The sequence below is a fragment of the Mauremys mutica genome, chromosome 3, assembly GCF_020497125.1.
Source record: "Mauremys mutica isolate MM-2020 ecotype Southern chromosome 3, ASM2049712v1, whole genome shotgun sequence".
Taxonomy (NCBI): domain Eukaryota; kingdom Metazoa; phylum Chordata; order Testudines; family Geoemydidae; genus Mauremys; species Mauremys mutica.
In genome coordinates this window covers 129,624,470-129,640,156 of record NC_059074.1, presented here as the reverse complement: position 1 = coordinate 129,640,156, position 15,687 = coordinate 129,624,470, and the positions used below count along the sequence as shown (strand labels likewise).

At 45.2% G+C, this 15,687-nt stretch overlaps 1 protein-coding gene across 2 annotated transcripts in view; it reads left to right on the top strand.

The window, feature by feature from the left end:
• Window positions 1-413: 413 nt before the first annotated feature.
• Window positions 414-15,687, top strand: part of COG2 (component of oligomeric golgi complex 2) — a 57,402-nt gene continuing 42,128 nt past the window's right edge. The window contains exons 1-3 of one of the 2 annotated variants that reach the window (XM_045009194.1): window positions 414-593; window positions 13,593-13,754; window positions 14,561-14,626. In XM_045009194.1, the coding sequence (XP_044865129.1) occupies window positions 429-593; window positions 13,593-13,754; window positions 14,561-14,626 (393 nt within the window). In that variant the 5' untranslated portion in view covers window positions 414-428. Of the gene's footprint in view, window positions 594-876; window positions 1,074-13,592; window positions 13,755-14,560; window positions 14,627-15,687 lie in introns of those variants that run through there. The other variant, XM_045009195.1, reaches the window with a different exon arrangement.

Sequence of the window (15,687 nt, the reverse complement as noted above, 5' to 3'; positions counted from 1 at the left end):
CGTCTCGTTAATATCTGCCCCGCCGCGCTCAGTGCAACTCCCTGAGGCAGCAGCTCCTGCTGGGAGCTTGTGAACGGGACAGCAGCCACCCCGGCACTGCCGTGGAGGAGACGGGCAGGGCCGCAGGGTGGGTAACCCGCCTGGGGTGGAAGAAGACTGGCTGGAACATCCCAGCTAGGGGCTCCTCTGGACTCAGGCTCGTCGCGTCCCGCGCTGATTCGAGACCTTCAGGGAACGGTGCAGGATCCGCCTCTGTTTCCTCACGTTTCGCCGAATTCGGATTCCGAACGTGTAGACGTAGCAGCGGGGGCGGTGCCCCCCCCCCTCGCTGCAGTGACGCCTGGAGCCGCTAGGGGCCGCGTTCGCCTGTGGCGGCTTCTCCCGGCTCGGAGGCGGCGCCTCGTCGGTCTCGCGCCCGCCGCGTTGCCATGTTGGCGGAAGAGCCGCCGCTGCCGCCCGCCGCTCGGGGAGCCGGGAGCCGGCGCGGAGAGGGGGGGCCCGGGGCTGGCCCGCGCGCGGGGATGGAGGCGAGGGGCATGTGCCTGCCCCGCGGGCCCGAAAACCTCTGCTTCGACAAGGACGAGTTCATGAAGGTGGCGCCTTGCGGGGGTGACCGGCGCGGGGGGGGAGAGGCGGTGTCCGTGGGGTGGGGCGGGGCGCGCGGGGGGGGCTGCCCCTGCGCTGGCTGTGGGGAGCAGGCGGCGGGGGCTGGGGGCTGCCCGACTTCCCAGCGGGGCAGGGCCGGGTCCCGGGCCGCGCAGGGCGATGTGTGGGGGGCGGGTTCATCTCGGCCGGGGCCCTTGGGGCAGCTGGCAGAGGGGACAGGTTCACCCTCCTTTCCTAGGGCTGAGGGGGGGAAGCTTGTGGTTAATCAGCGGGTTTCCATCCCTTCGGGCTCTGCGTTAGTTCACCGGGCTCGAACCGTAGCTCGGCTGGGCTGCCATTGCCTTGGGTGCCCTTCTGTGACCCGCCATGGGGCAAAGCCGGCTTCAAACCCTAATCCCGCAAGCAACGTCGCAGCCCGAACTCCGTGGTGGCTTTGAGCACCCACAGCTGAGCGAGTGGTGGCTCAGGTAGGTAGACAGTGGAAGCCTAGAGCACTAACCTCAAAAGCTGAAGTCTGACTACTGAGATAGGCATCAGGTGTCCTACTTCTGTTCTGCTTAGGTTTTTGTACCATCGCCTGAGTGCCTTTCACTAGTGCTTTAAGTAGCATGACTAATGTTTATCACGTTTACTCTTTCATCCTTTCCCCTGGGGTGGAAATGTATGTTTTGGCATTCATGTTTACATATATCCGCACACCCACTTTGCACATGGACCAGATGCTGGGAATGGGCGACAGGGGATGGATCTTTTGATTACTTGTTCTGTTCGTTCCCTCTGAAGCACCTGACATTGGCCACTGTTGGAAGACAAGATACTGGGTTAGAGTGACCATTGGTCTGACTCAGTATGGATGGACTTATGTTATGTTAAGGTGGTTAGGTTTATGGTGATCCTTCATTCCTGTGGGAGTTAATGCCACAGTCTTGAGCTGGCCCCTGGGAAAGCTTTGTCTCCTGGACACAAACTTCCCCTTTATTGTAGAAAGTTCCACTATGTCAGAGCAGTGAAGTTGCTGACCACAATCTTGTAGATAGTGGACCAAGCCCATTGAGTGTTTTGAAGATAAAGATTGAGACCTTGATTCTGTATTATTTGGAAAGTTAGAAACTATTGCTTTTCTCAGTAGTTGCTGCTTGTTTTTCTTTGGGACAACTTGTTCTTCACCCTTTCTGGGGTGATGGGGGGAGGCAAATGTTGTTGAGAGGTGATAGGCAGAAGAACTTCTGAAAATCTTGAAATTGGTTTTCAGGATAACTTGGATAACTGAGATGCCCTCCCTGGACTTTGCCCTCTGAATACAGGCCCCTGGAATCACCCATGATGATAGCTGAAGTACTTTTTGTTGTGGGGGCAAAAGAAGCTTGTTTGCAGTGTTGCCAATGTTTGCAATTGTATTTCCAGTCTTGCAGTATTTGATGGTTTTCATAAAGCTCCAGCTCTGGGAGGCACATGATTATGTGAGAATCTCCGCTTCCATTTAAAAAAACTAAAAGGAAGTTTCTAGCCCTAATTTTTGCAGCGACAAACTTGAAAATGTGAACTTGGGTCTACCTTAATGACACAGAAGACAAATTAAAAGAACCCCAAATTTATTTTCACATTGCATACTTTTAAGCCTATCAAATGATTTTTGAACCATTGAGGTTGGCAATACTGTTAAGCTTAAAAAAAATGCTATCTGTATTAATTATAATATAGATCACTGGTGGTTCTCTGCTTCTGTGTAGACTAAAGGCCTTGGGTAATCCAAAAATGTTAATATTTTGAGAACCCAAGAAATGAATGGTCAATGAGATCGGTGTATGTGAGGCTCTTCTTTGAAGTGGTGTGCAGAATGAAAAAGCTGGTAAATCACTAGAACAGATAGATTTGAAATATAGAAATTATTTACAATTTTTGTCTAACCTGTTTTAAAATGAGCATGTCAAGGAAAGACTAAGCTGAATCTACTACTTCGTTTGACTTAAGCTTTGACTATATTATGGACTTTTACAACAAAATTTCTACAGTGCTACCACCATTTCAGCTCTGTTAGTTTTAGAGTGGCAGTAACAGACTTTCACTTTGGGAAGGGGGAGTTTTGGTTGGCTTGGGCAACAAAATGGCAAATTAAATTTAATGTGGATAAATGTTAAGTAATGGACATTGGGGTGGGGAAAAAAACCCAACTATGCATACAATATGATGGGGGCTAATTTAGCTACAGCTAATCAGGAAAGAGATCTTGGAGTCATTGTGGATAGTTCTCTGAAGACGTCCACGCAGTGTGCAGCGGCAGTCAAAAAAGCAAACAGGATGTTAGGAATCATTAAAAAAGGGATAGAGAATAAGATGGATAATATCTCATTGCCGTTATATAAATCCATGGTATGCCCACATCTTAAATACTGCGTACAGATGTGGTCTCCTCATCTCAAAAAAGATATACTGGCATTAGAAAAGGTTCAGAGAAAGACAACTAAAATTATTAGGGTTTGGAACAGGGGGTCCCATATGAGGAGAGATTAAAGAGGCTAGGACTTTTTAGCTTGGAAAAGAGGAGACTAAGGCCTGGTCTACACTAGGAGTTTGTTGAATTTAGCAGCGTTAATTCGATTTAACCGTGCAACCGTCCACACCAGGAAGCTAATTAGTTCGACCTAGAGGGCTCTTTAGTTCGAATTCGGTACTCCACCCCGACGAGGGGAGTAGCGCTAAATTCGACATGGCTATGTCGAGTTAGCCTATGTGGGGACGGAAATCGACCTTAGTAGCTCCGGGAGCTATCCCACAGTGCACCACTGTGTTGACGCTCTGGACAGCAGTCCGAGCTCAGATGTTCTGATCAGCCATACAGGAAAAGCCCTGGGAAAATTTGAATTCCTTTTCCTGTCTGGCCAGTTTGAATCTCAATTCCTGGTTGGACATCGGGGCGAGCTCAGCAGCACCGGCAGCGATGCAGAGCTCTCCAGCAGAGGAGTCCATGCAATCTCAGAGTAGAAAGAGGGCCCCAGCATGGACTGACCGGGAAGTCTTGGATCTGATCGCTGTGTGGGGCGATGAGTCTGTGCTTTCGGAGCTGCGCTCCAAAAAACGGAATGCAAAGACCTACGAGAAGGTCTCCAAAGCCATGGCACTCAGAAGATACAGCCGGGATGCAACGCAGTGCCGCGTGAAAATCAAGGACCTGAGACAAGGCTACCAAAAAATCAAAGCAGCAAACGGACGCTCCGGAGCCCAGCCCCAGACATGCTGCTTCTACGAGGCACTGCATGCCATTCTCGGTGGGTCTGCCACCACTGCCCCACCAGTGACCGTGGACTCTGAGGATGGGATAGTGTCGACGGGCAGTTTCTCGGCGATGTTCGCGGATGGGGAAGATGAGGAAGGGTTTGTGGAGGACGAGGCAGGCGACAGCGCTTACAGTACTGCTTTCCCCGACAGCCAGGATCTCTTCATCAGCCTCACAGAGATCCCCTACCAACCCTCCCCGGCCGTTAACCCGGACTCTGAATCAGGGGACGGATCAGTCGGTAAGTGCTATAAACATGTAAACATTTATTTTTTTAAAAATAGGAATAAAAACTATATGAAAAGAAGGTCAATACATATAGGGATCGAACAGAAATCCTCTTGGGACACTTCCACGAAGCTCTCGTAGAGGTACTCGAAAAGCCTCCGCAGGAGGTTCCTGGGGAGAGGTGCCTTATTGGGTGCTCCGTGGAAGCACACTCTTCCGCGCCAGGCCATCCTGAGGTACAGTGGGAGCATTGCCTCGACCAGCATGGCAGCATAGGGCCCTGGTCTGTGCAGGGATTCACGCAGCATGCGCTCTCTGTCTCTCCTAGTGACCCGCCTCAGGGTAATCTCGCTCGGCGACTGCTGCATCTAATTAGGGGAATTACTGTAATGTTACTATTGTGAATGCTTGACTTTTCCTTTGCATAACAATGACCGTCGTTTAACAGCCACGTGGTGGAGGCTGCAGAGGGAAAGCATACAGGGATCTTTCCCGGGGACAGCCGCGAGGGGCTGGAACAGGGTCAGACTTTATGCTTTCCAGATTGCCTGCAGCAGGAGGGCACTGCTATCCATTAACTGTTAAGCAGCCTAAAGTTTACGGCTTACCAGGCCTGGCTGCTACACGGATTCTGCTGTCCTGCCCCGCGTGTCCGATCTCCAGTGCAAGACCCCAGGCAATGAAAGCGAATGCCGAAAATTCGAACTTGTCCTGAGAGCACATGAGATAGGTGCCCTGTATGGTCTTGTTCACAGAAACTGAGTAGACTGTGTTGAGTGTTCGCAAACATGTATCTTTGCAAGGAAATCACTTCCTTTTTCCCATCACACAGCTGCGGCTCTTTCCTGAACTGCCCCGGCATCCCCCTCACAGAGGCTGGCGCAGATTAGGCGGCGAAAGAAAAAGACTCGGGACGAGATGTTCGCTGAACTGATGGCCTGCTCCAGAGCCGAGGCGGCCCAGCAGAGCCAGTGGAGGGAGACCCTCTCTCAGCAGCAGCGCTCACAGAGCGAACGGGAGGACAGGTGGCGGCAGGAAGACCAGCAGGCGACTCAAACGCTGCTTGGACTAATGAGGGAGCAAACGGACACGCTCCGGCGCCTTGTGGATGTTCTGCAGGACCGCAGGCAGGAGCAGAGAGCCCCCCTGAACTGTATCTGCAACCGCCCTCCCCCGCCACAAAGTCCTGTCCCCCCCTCACCCAAAATCACAAGAAGGAGTGGTGCTAGGGGCCGTGAAAACTGTCACTCCACCCCAGCAGAGCGCTCATGTACCAAACAGCTCTCATTCCCTAAAGTATGAGAATTGCTTCCCTTCCTGGCTCACCCAATCCAAAATCCCAGTTTCATCCCCCAACTGTGTAGTTGAGTATTAAAAATAGTTTGCTGTTCATTACTGTTTCCGTCATGTTTCTTTGCAGAAGACTTTGTGTGAAGGGGAGATAGGGGTTCGTTAATTGCATAGGACAGCCACCATTACCAGGGTACAGACATGGGGGCAGGATCAACAGCAGGTCACACACAGAGTGCAGTCACTAGGCACCCGGGTCACTCTGGGAGGTGTCTGCTGCCCCAGGTCAGTCTGGGAGGTGTATGCTGCCCCAGGGTCCGAGCGCCTGGCATCCACAAATGGCAAGGCAGGCTGCCCTTACCATGCCCTTCCACCCTAGCCATGAACCTCTCCGATGCCCTGAGCCTCAGCCAGAGCCATCATCCCCCTACACCTACTCACCCTTCCCACACACCCCTCACCACTTCCTGCAAACCCACCCCTTCCTGCACACCCTCCTGTAACCGTCCTCCCCCCGAGACCGCTGTAGGAGCAGGAGCCTGTCAGTCCTCGAGTGTAGAAGCAGTCTGTACATCACTGCACACCGTACCCACCACAGTCTCCCCCTGTAGGCATCTCCTCATCCCCAACACTTTGTTTGAACCCTTGAACGCGAATTCGTTAGTAAAGAAAACTTTGTTAATTAAAAATGTTCCAATAACTTTATTTTTAAACGTCTGTTGGAAGGGGGGAAACCTGGTGAACGGGGTATGTAACCGCTGAAAAAAGTCAATAGTAACTGAAACAGGGGCAGGTTCAGCTTCTCTGTAAAGAGACTGGACAGTCATAGGTTACCCTGCTCTCTGAAGAACCTAGCTTTCAAAGCCTCCCGGATGCACAGCGCTTCCCGCTGGGCTCTTCTAATCGCACGGGTGTCTGGCTGAGCATAATCAGCAGCCAGGCGATTTGCCTCAACCTCCCATCCCGCCATAAAGGTCTCCCCCTTGCTCTCACAGAGATTGTGGAGCACACAGCAAACTGCAATAACAATGGGGATATTGGTTTTGCTGAGATCCGAGCGAGTCAGTAAGCTCCTCCATCTCCCCTTGAGACGTCCGAAAGCACACTCCACCACCATTCTGCACTTGCTCAGCCGGTAGTTGAAGAGCTCCTTGTCACTGTCCAGGGCACCTGTATAGGGCTTCATGAGCCAGGGCATTAGCGGGTAGGCTGGGTCCCCGAGGATCACTGTAGGCATCTCCACATCCCCAACACTTACTTTGTGGTCCGGGAAGAAACTACCTTCCTGCAGGCGTCTAAACAGACCAGAGTTCCTGAACACACGCGCGTCATGAACCTTGCCCGGCCACCCGACGTAGATGTTGGTAAAGCATCCCCTATGGTCCACCAGTGCTTGCAGCACCATTGAAAAGTAGCCCTTTCGGTTAATATACTGGCTGGCCTGGTGGGCCGGTCCCAGGATAGGGATGTGAGTGCCATCTATAGCCCCACCGCAGTTTGGGAATCCCATCGCGGCGAAGCCATCTATGACAACCTGGACGTTTCCCAGGGTCACTACCTTTGAGAGCAGTAGGTCAACGATTGCGTGGGCTACTTGCATCACAGCAACCCCCACGGTAGATTTGCCCACGCCAAAGTGATTCGCTACTGACCGGTAGCTGTCTGGCGTTGCAAGTTTCCAGAGGGCTATGGCCACTCGCTTCTGCACACTCAGGGCTGCTCGCATCTGGGTGTCCTGGCGCTTCAGGGCAGGGGCCAGCAAGTCACACAGTTCAAGGAAAGTGCCCTTACGCATCCTGAAGTTTCACAGCCACTGTGATTCATCCCAGACCTGCAGCACTATGCAGTCCCACCAGTCCGTGCTTGTTTCCCGGGCCCAGAATCGCCGTCCCATAGCATGAACGTGACCCATTGCCACCATGATCTCCGCGGCGCGGGATCCCGTGCTTTGTGAGAGGTCTGTGCCACTCTCACACTTCATGTCCTCACTGCGCTGCCGGAGCCTCCTCGCCCGATTTCTCAGCAGCTGACTGTGGAAGAGGTGGACGATAAGGTGCGAGGAGTTGACAACGGCCATAAGTGCAGCGATGATCGCAGTGGGCTCCATGCTCGCAGTGCTGTGGCGTCTGCGCTGTCACTGACTAGAAAAGTGCGCTAACAGATTTCCCGCCGGCGCTTTCAGGGAGGGAGGGCGGGAGTGACGGTTGAATGACGACAGTTACCCAAAACCACCCTCGACACATTTTTCCCCCAGCAGGCATTGGGGGCTCTACCCAGCATTCCAATGGGAAGCGGGGACTGCGGGAACTGTGGGATAGCTGCCCAGAATGCACCGCTTCCAATGTCAACGATTGCCCCGTTAGTGTGGACTCACAAAGTCGAATTAGTGTCCTTAGGGTGGATACACAAATTCAGCTTCATAAGGTCGAATCCACAAATTCGACCTAAGTTAAATCGAACTACTCTTGTAGTGTAGACATACCCTAAGGGGGGATATGATAGAGATATATAAAATCATGAGTGGTGTGGAGAAAGTGAATAAGGAAAAGTTATTTACTTGTTCCCATAATATAAGAACTAGGGGCCACCAAATGAAATTAATGGGCAGCAGGTTAAAACAAATAAAGGGAAGTTCTTCACACAGTGCACAGTTAACCTGTGGAATTCCTTGCCTGAGGAGGTTGTGAAGGCTAGGACTATAACGGGTTAAAAGAGAGCTAGATAAATTCATGGAGGTTAAGTCCATTAATGCCTATTAGCCAGGATGGGTAAGGAATGATGTCCCTAGCATCTGTTTGTCAGAGGGTGGAGCTGGATGGCAGGAGAGAGATCATTTGATCATTACTTGTTAGGTTCACTCCCTCTGGGGCACCTGGCATTAGCCACTGTCGGCAGACAGGATATTGGGCTAGATAGACCTTTGGTCTGACCCAGTGTGGCCATTCTTATGTTCTTTTCTATTAGATTTAGTGGTGGAACTTGACTGCTATTGAAAAATGAATGAAAAGAGCAAATTGAGTTTCTAGGGCTTAAATGAAAGTGATTGTGATTGTTACAATGGATGGCTTAGTCTAGGCAAAAGAAGCGAAACATGGGTCTAACAGCCCCACAGAGGGGTCATTAAGAAAAAACAGAAAGCGTACCGGGAGTGGAAAATGGGAGGGATCAGCAAAGAAACCTACCTTATTGAGGTCAGAGGGTGTAGGGATGCAGTGAGAAAGGCAAAGCGACGGGTGGAGATGGACTTAGCGAAGGGGATTAAAACCAATAGCAAAAGGTTTTTTAGCCATATAAATAGGAAGAAAACCAAGAAGGAAGAAGTGGGACCGCTTAAAACTTTAAACGGAGTGGAGATTAGGGATAATCTTGGAATGGCACAATATCTGAATGAATATTTTGCCACGGTCTTTAATGAGGCTAATGAAGGGCTAAGGAATAGTGATAGAGGGACCGATGGGAATGAAGATATGGGGGTAGACATTACGGTATCTGAGGTGGAGGCCAAACTTGAACATCTTAACGGAAGTAAATCGGGGGGGCCCGGATAATCTTCATCCTAGAATATTAAGGGAATTGGCGAGTGATATTGCTAGCCCGGTTAGCGATGATTTTAATAAATCTCTAAATTCGGGATAGTACCGTTGGACTGGAGATTAGCTAATGTAGTTTCCTATATTCAAGAAGGGGAAAAAAAGTGACCCGGGTAACTACAGGCCTGTTAGTTTAACATCTGTAGTATCAAAGTAATGGAAAAAATTTTGAAAGAGAGAGTGGTTAAGGAGCAGGAGGCCGATGACAACTGGGATAGACTACAGCATGGATTTACGAAAGGTAGATCGTGCCAAACCAATCTGATCTCCTTCTTTGAGAAAGTAACAGATTTTTTAGACAAGGGAAATGCGGTGGATCTAATATATCTGGATTTCAGTAAGGCGTTTGATACGGGTACCGCATGAGGAATTATTGGTTAAAATTGGAAAAGATGGGGATCGAAATGAAAATCCAGAGGTGGATAAGGAGTTGGTTAAAGGGGAGACTGCAGAGGGTAGTACTGAAAGGGGAACTGTCGGGTTGGAGGGGGGTTACCAGTGGAGTTCCTCAAGGTTCGGTTTTGGGTCCTATTTTATTCAATCTATTTATTGCTGACCTGGGAACCAAGAGTAGGAGTGGGCTGATAAAGTTTGCGGACGGACACCAAGTTGGGAGGTATTGCCAATTCGGAGAAGGATCGGGATATCCTCCAGGGAGATTTGGATGACCTTGTAAACTGGAGTATTAGTTAGTAACAGGATGAAATTCAATAGTGAGAAGTGTAAGGTTATGCATTTAGGGATGACTAACAAGAATTTTAGTTATAAGCTAGGGACGCACCAGTTGGAAGTAACGGAGGAGGAGAAGGACCTGGGAGTCCTGGTTGATCGTTAGGATGACTATGAGTAGGCAATGTGATGTGGCCGTTAAAAAAGCTAATGCGGTCTTGGGTTGCATTAGGCGGGGTATTTCTAGTAGGGATAAGAAGTGCTAGTCCCGTTATATAAGGCGTTGGTGAGACCTCATTTGGAGTATTGTGTGCAGTTTTGGTCTCCCATGTTTAAGAAGGATGAGTTAAAACTGGAACGGGTACAAAGAAGGGCCACTAGAATGATCCGAGGAATGGAAGGCCTGTCGTATGACAGGAGACTTGAGGAGCTCGGTTTGTTTTCCTTAACCAAAAGAAGGATAAGGGGAGATACGATTGCACTCTTTAAATATATCAGAGGGATAAATACCAGGGAAGGAGAGGAATTATTTCAGCTCAGTGCTAATGTAGACACGAGGACAAACGGATATAAATTGTCAGTCAGGAAATTTAGGCTTGAAATTAGACGAAGGTTTCTAACCATCAGGGGAGTGCAATACTGGAACAGCCTACCGAGGGAAACAGTAGGGGCGAAGGACCTCCATGACTTTAAGATTAAGCTAGATAAGTTTATGGAGGAGATGGTATAATAGGATAACGGGCTTAGTCAATAGGTCAATTGAGTGCCAAACTGGTACTTAATTGGGTCAAATTGGGTCAATAATATGATATTCTTAACCTCTTTCAGAGGGTATGGCTGGAGAGTCTTGCCCGCATGCTCGGGGTTCAGCTGACCGCCATATTTGGGGTCGGGAAGGAATTTTCCTCCAGGGCAGATTGGCAGTGTCCCTGGAGGTTTTTCGCCTTCCTCCGAAGCATGGGGCAGGGGTCGCTTGCTAAAAGAGTGGGTAGATCGGCTAATGTGGCCTGCATCTTGCAGGAGGTCAGACTAGATGATCATAATGGTCCCTTCTGATCTTGAATTCTATGATTCTATGATTCTATGACTGTCTCAGGTGATAAATTCATTATTTTATGGTAATAATTAGAGAGTAAAGCACACGTCTGCTTAGTCTATATTGACTTTTGCCTTGAAAGATACTTGTAGCATAGCTCTGTTCAGATCTGGAGTCTCTGCATCTAATCTAATTTTTTTCTTTTGATTTTTATTTTTCTATTGTTTTCTGTTTCCAGTTGTGCCTATCAGTTGTCTAGGAGTGCCTGAAAGACTTTGCAGTATAAACATAGGCACAGCACTTAATTAATTGTTTAGGGTGGAAGGGAAGGAGGATCGTGCAGTATATGATTTGTTGGAAAGTATGTATGGAAAGCAGCAAAAATGTAATAGGACTAGTCTCTGAGCAGGTTTATTGGTTTCTGTGACTAAGGTAGGCCTGTGTATTAGAGGCATGGCTCTTTACAGTTCCAGAGTATTTGCAGCTGTGCAACTGAATATCAGAAAATCCTTTTACTCTTTACATTGTGATGGTTTGGAATATGTGCACGACTCCTGACTACTTCCATTTGCTTATTCTTTGGGTAAAGGTATGTAAGGTATTAGAATCCTTCTTAGGATGACTGCAAAATGACACTTAGGAATGCACTTCTAGGAGAAATACACATGAAGATGAGAAGAAATCACAGATTTGCAGGTAGATGTTAGATTTAACTGTAAATAGTGTAGAGTAAGAAATGTAAACTAGTTTTTAAGAAAAAGGTTTAACTTTTCATCTGTAATAGAGGAAACTTGAAACATAAATCTGTTTTAATTATTTTCCTTTTCTCGTCCATCTGATTGTTGTCTGTTTTTTATGCTTGTGCTTGTAACTGCTTCCAAATGACATTCCTGCAGTGCTGCTTCTCGGTTTCCTTGTACTTTATTCTTATCAACTTCTGTATCTCTCTTTCTTTCAGGATGGATTGATTAAATAATTGATTTTAGTCATGTTTTGCATTTTTGCTTTTTAGTGATTTGCCAAAGAAAGGTTGGTTCTCATTGGTTGATAACCATTAAAACATGTTGATTTGCAGTTAAATATAGCCTTTACACTAATTTTGTTGCTTCTTTTTGCTAACCAGGAGAATATGCTATCTCTGTACACATTTATTTAAGCAATTATATAGTGTAACTTTTTACTAGATGATGATTAATTTTTAATTTGTGACTTGGGCCAAGCTTTATTTGAATGGAAATCCAAATTCAATTAAAATGCACAAAATATCATTTTATTTCTTATTAAATAAAACTACCATAAATGTGCTCAATGTATAATCAAAAGGAGTTTATCAAAATGTGTTTTGCATTTAAAACTAATTGCTTTATTAAACCTAGGAAATAATATCTGTACTAATGAACTGACTTGATTAGTTCTGGTCACCATTATTTCAGGATTTTAGAACTGGAAGATGTCAGCCTGTTGCACCTAGTTTTTATTCAGAGGTTGGAAGAGGAAAACATGTTCTATTTTTGTAACTCCACAGTTAGTTTCTAAACTTTGAGCTAATCATAGAATTGATCTACAGTATTTGAATAAATTGAAATGAAGAACATATACTCTCTTCACCTGCAGAAGAGGCTACTGCTTTCAAAAGCTGGTTTAGCACTTCCACAAACTCTGGTTCCAGGTGCTTAGCCAATGATTTCCAGCAGTTTAGTGGTCTGGCTTTCTTTAAAACTGGGCAGCAAACATATGGGCTGCTTAATATTATGTTTTGTCTTTTAATTTAAATACATTTAGGCATTAACACAGTGTGTCAGTTTCAAATTTAATTTTAAATAGGTTTGTTTTAAATAAACCCGTATTTAATTTAAATTAAAGTGTAATTTAAATGTAAAACATCCAATTTCAATAGAATATGTTTGCAGTGTTAGGTTGACCTAACTATGTCAGACAGGATACAAAATTTTTCATAGCCCTAAGTGATGTAGTTAGGTCAATCTAATTTTTAGGCGTTGATTAGGCCTATATATTGAATCACTACATTCTTGTTGATTCTATACAGCATCAAGAAGTCTGAAGAGAACACAATCAACATATAAATAATGAAATTTTGTAGAATGTTGATTTGTGTCCTCTTTTGTCTGTCTGTGTGCACAGGTTTGTATGTCCATTGTAATCATTTATGGTTTTTCTAGACTATGAGTGAGAATACATTTGACTCTGAATGGAATGAACCTGAAAGGCAGATTCGTATTTCCATGACATTTCCCTAGAGATTTCATAATCTACTGTGAAAAAGCAGCTTCAGCTTCTTTTTCATTGTCCTCTCACCTTCCACTGAAACGTCTTAATTTGATATTGATTTTTTTTTCTGGTCATCAATCTGATTTCTCAGTGTTGTCTAGTAGTCTTGAGTGTTCTTGAAAATTGTCATCTGTTGGTTGATCTCCATATCTTTGGTTTTCCTTTCCACCTCCTGCAATCTTAACAGAAGCTTTGAACTTCTCCACTGCAACATGACTAAAATCAAACCTTTAACAATGCCTGCTGAATGCTTAGCTACAAAGTGCAATGTGGCTTTATAAAAAAAGCTTCAGGGTTGAGCTCATACTTGTAACATATTTTCAGATAAATCCATGGGCAGTTTAAAGCAGCAGTAAAGGGGTTTGGATAATACACTCTGCAATACACGTTAGAAGACAGTATCATCTGTCCCAATGAGTCTAGGATCCCAGAAAGCTAAAATCTGTCTCTAGAGTATGGTTTGTCAATTATCTGCACTTTTTGCTTCAGGTAGGCTCCACAGTTTAGTTGTATTTAGAATGCTTATTACAGGAAAGATCCAATTCTTTTCTGTTTCTTTGGTATGTTTTTTATTTACATCCCTGTATGTTTCTGCTTGTTTCATTTTCAGCCAGACTTTGATGTCGATCACTTTGTGTCTGACTGCAGAAAGCGTGTCCAGTTGGAAGAGCTCAGAGATGATCTGGAGCTCTATTACAAACTCCTTAAAACTGCCATGGTAGAACTCATAAACAAGGACTATGCAGATTTTGTTAATCTTTCAACAAATCTGGTAAGTTTTCAAGTTGAATGATGTTTGTGAGAATGTTGTAGTGTGATTTTTTAATTACAACACAAAATTGTGACTTTCTTTCTTAGCATGTTAGGTAAAGAAGCCTTGAATTCTTGCCCCTCAAATTGAGAGAGACTGGAAAACACTTATGTGCTGTACCTGTACTTTTTATATAACTGCTCTTTGTCTGCAGTAAGATGAAAAGCAATAATTACAATTTCTTTAAAGATCATGGATTTAGTATGAAGGTAGTAAATAATTGTTGAGAATTCCCCAACCCCCTTAAAATGTGAAAAGCCTCTAATACATGTAAAGCTCCAGATATCTGAATTATTAAAACGGAGTGACACAGATCTAAGATTCCTGTAAGAATCCTTCAGAAATGGCCATTCTTCTAAGTATGCAGACTATGTAACAAGTCGGTACTGTTCAATCCAGTTGACCAAGTACCACAATTCATTTTTCAAATTGAAATGTCTCATTGCATTTCTGTATGGTGCTCATTGGGATGCATAGTACAAATATCTAGTTTGCATAGTTTTTCATTTTTCTTCATGTTCTGCACCACTGAGACAAATAGTAGTGCTGATTTCTGTGTGCCTTCCTTGTAGTATTAAATGGGCATACTGGCACATCACTAATAAATATGAACCAAGATGAGATGACTTTTTTGTGAGGATTGTATAGGTCTATAAAACAGTGCTTTATCTAATGTATACAGTCAATAATGAATTCACATGTTAAGTGAAACAAACATTATTATAATCAAATAGCTTCCGAACTGTATGTTTTGATCATTTCTGTAGGTTGGCATGGATAAGGCCCTCAATCAGCTTTCAGTGCCATTGGGACAGTTACGAGAAGAGGTCATGGTATGTTTGAAATAATCCATATATACCTCAAAATAGTTCGGTAAACTTACATCTCATACTATATCTTATGAAAATTAATTGCCTTTTAAATTCCTTGAATTGATGATTGTTTATCAGAGTCTTCTCTTTGAAAATGAGAAATGTAAGACAACATTTCCTGTTCATTGTTTGAGGACAGTGTGATATAAGAGTTTTGTAGTAGCAGAAGTAATTTTTCATTTTCTGTAATGCCGTCCATCCAAGGACCTCAAGTGATTTAAGGACATAAATGAATAAGCCGCACGTAACCCCTGTGTAGTGAAGAATTAGCACTATTTTACACATGAAATTGAGGCACAGAGCGATTAAGGATGTCTACAGCAGAACCAGGAATAGCGGGTATATCTCCTCCCTCCCAGTTGTCTTTGTGGATTACGTATACATCTTTCCTCCCCTTCTCCTTTGAGACCTTTGTTACAGGAGTTCACCTAGCATGACTTGCATTTAGCAGCTGAAATATATTGGTAAAAATCTTCACAGCTGTTCCTAGAGGATTTTTGTTGAAAATTTGACTTATAACCTCATCTTTTTGAGGGGGAAAATGCCCATGTGCTAGAACCTTATCTTTCCTCCATGGTGGAAAAATGTTTAAATCCACATAAGTAAAGCATAAGTTAAAGGAACACAGTCAACTTAAAAAAAAAATCACACTTCTGTCTGAAAACATCCTGTTTGTTTCAAGTAACACTTAGGTAAATTTAAGAGAGGTAAGCAATGGGGTACCTCAAAGATCTGTATTGGGACCTGTGCTGTTCAACTTATTCATTAATGGTCTGAAAAAGAGAGAAAACAGTGAAGTGGCAAAGTTTGCAGATGATAAAAAATTACTCAAGATAGTTAAGTCCAAAGCTAACTTCATGAGGTACAAAGGAATCTCTCAAAACTGGGCAACAAAATGGCAGATGAATTTCAATGTTAAGTGCAAAATAATGCACGTTGGGAAAAATAATCCCAACTACATATGTATAATGATGGGGTCTAAATTAGCTGCTACCACTCAAGAAAGATCTTGGAGTCACCAT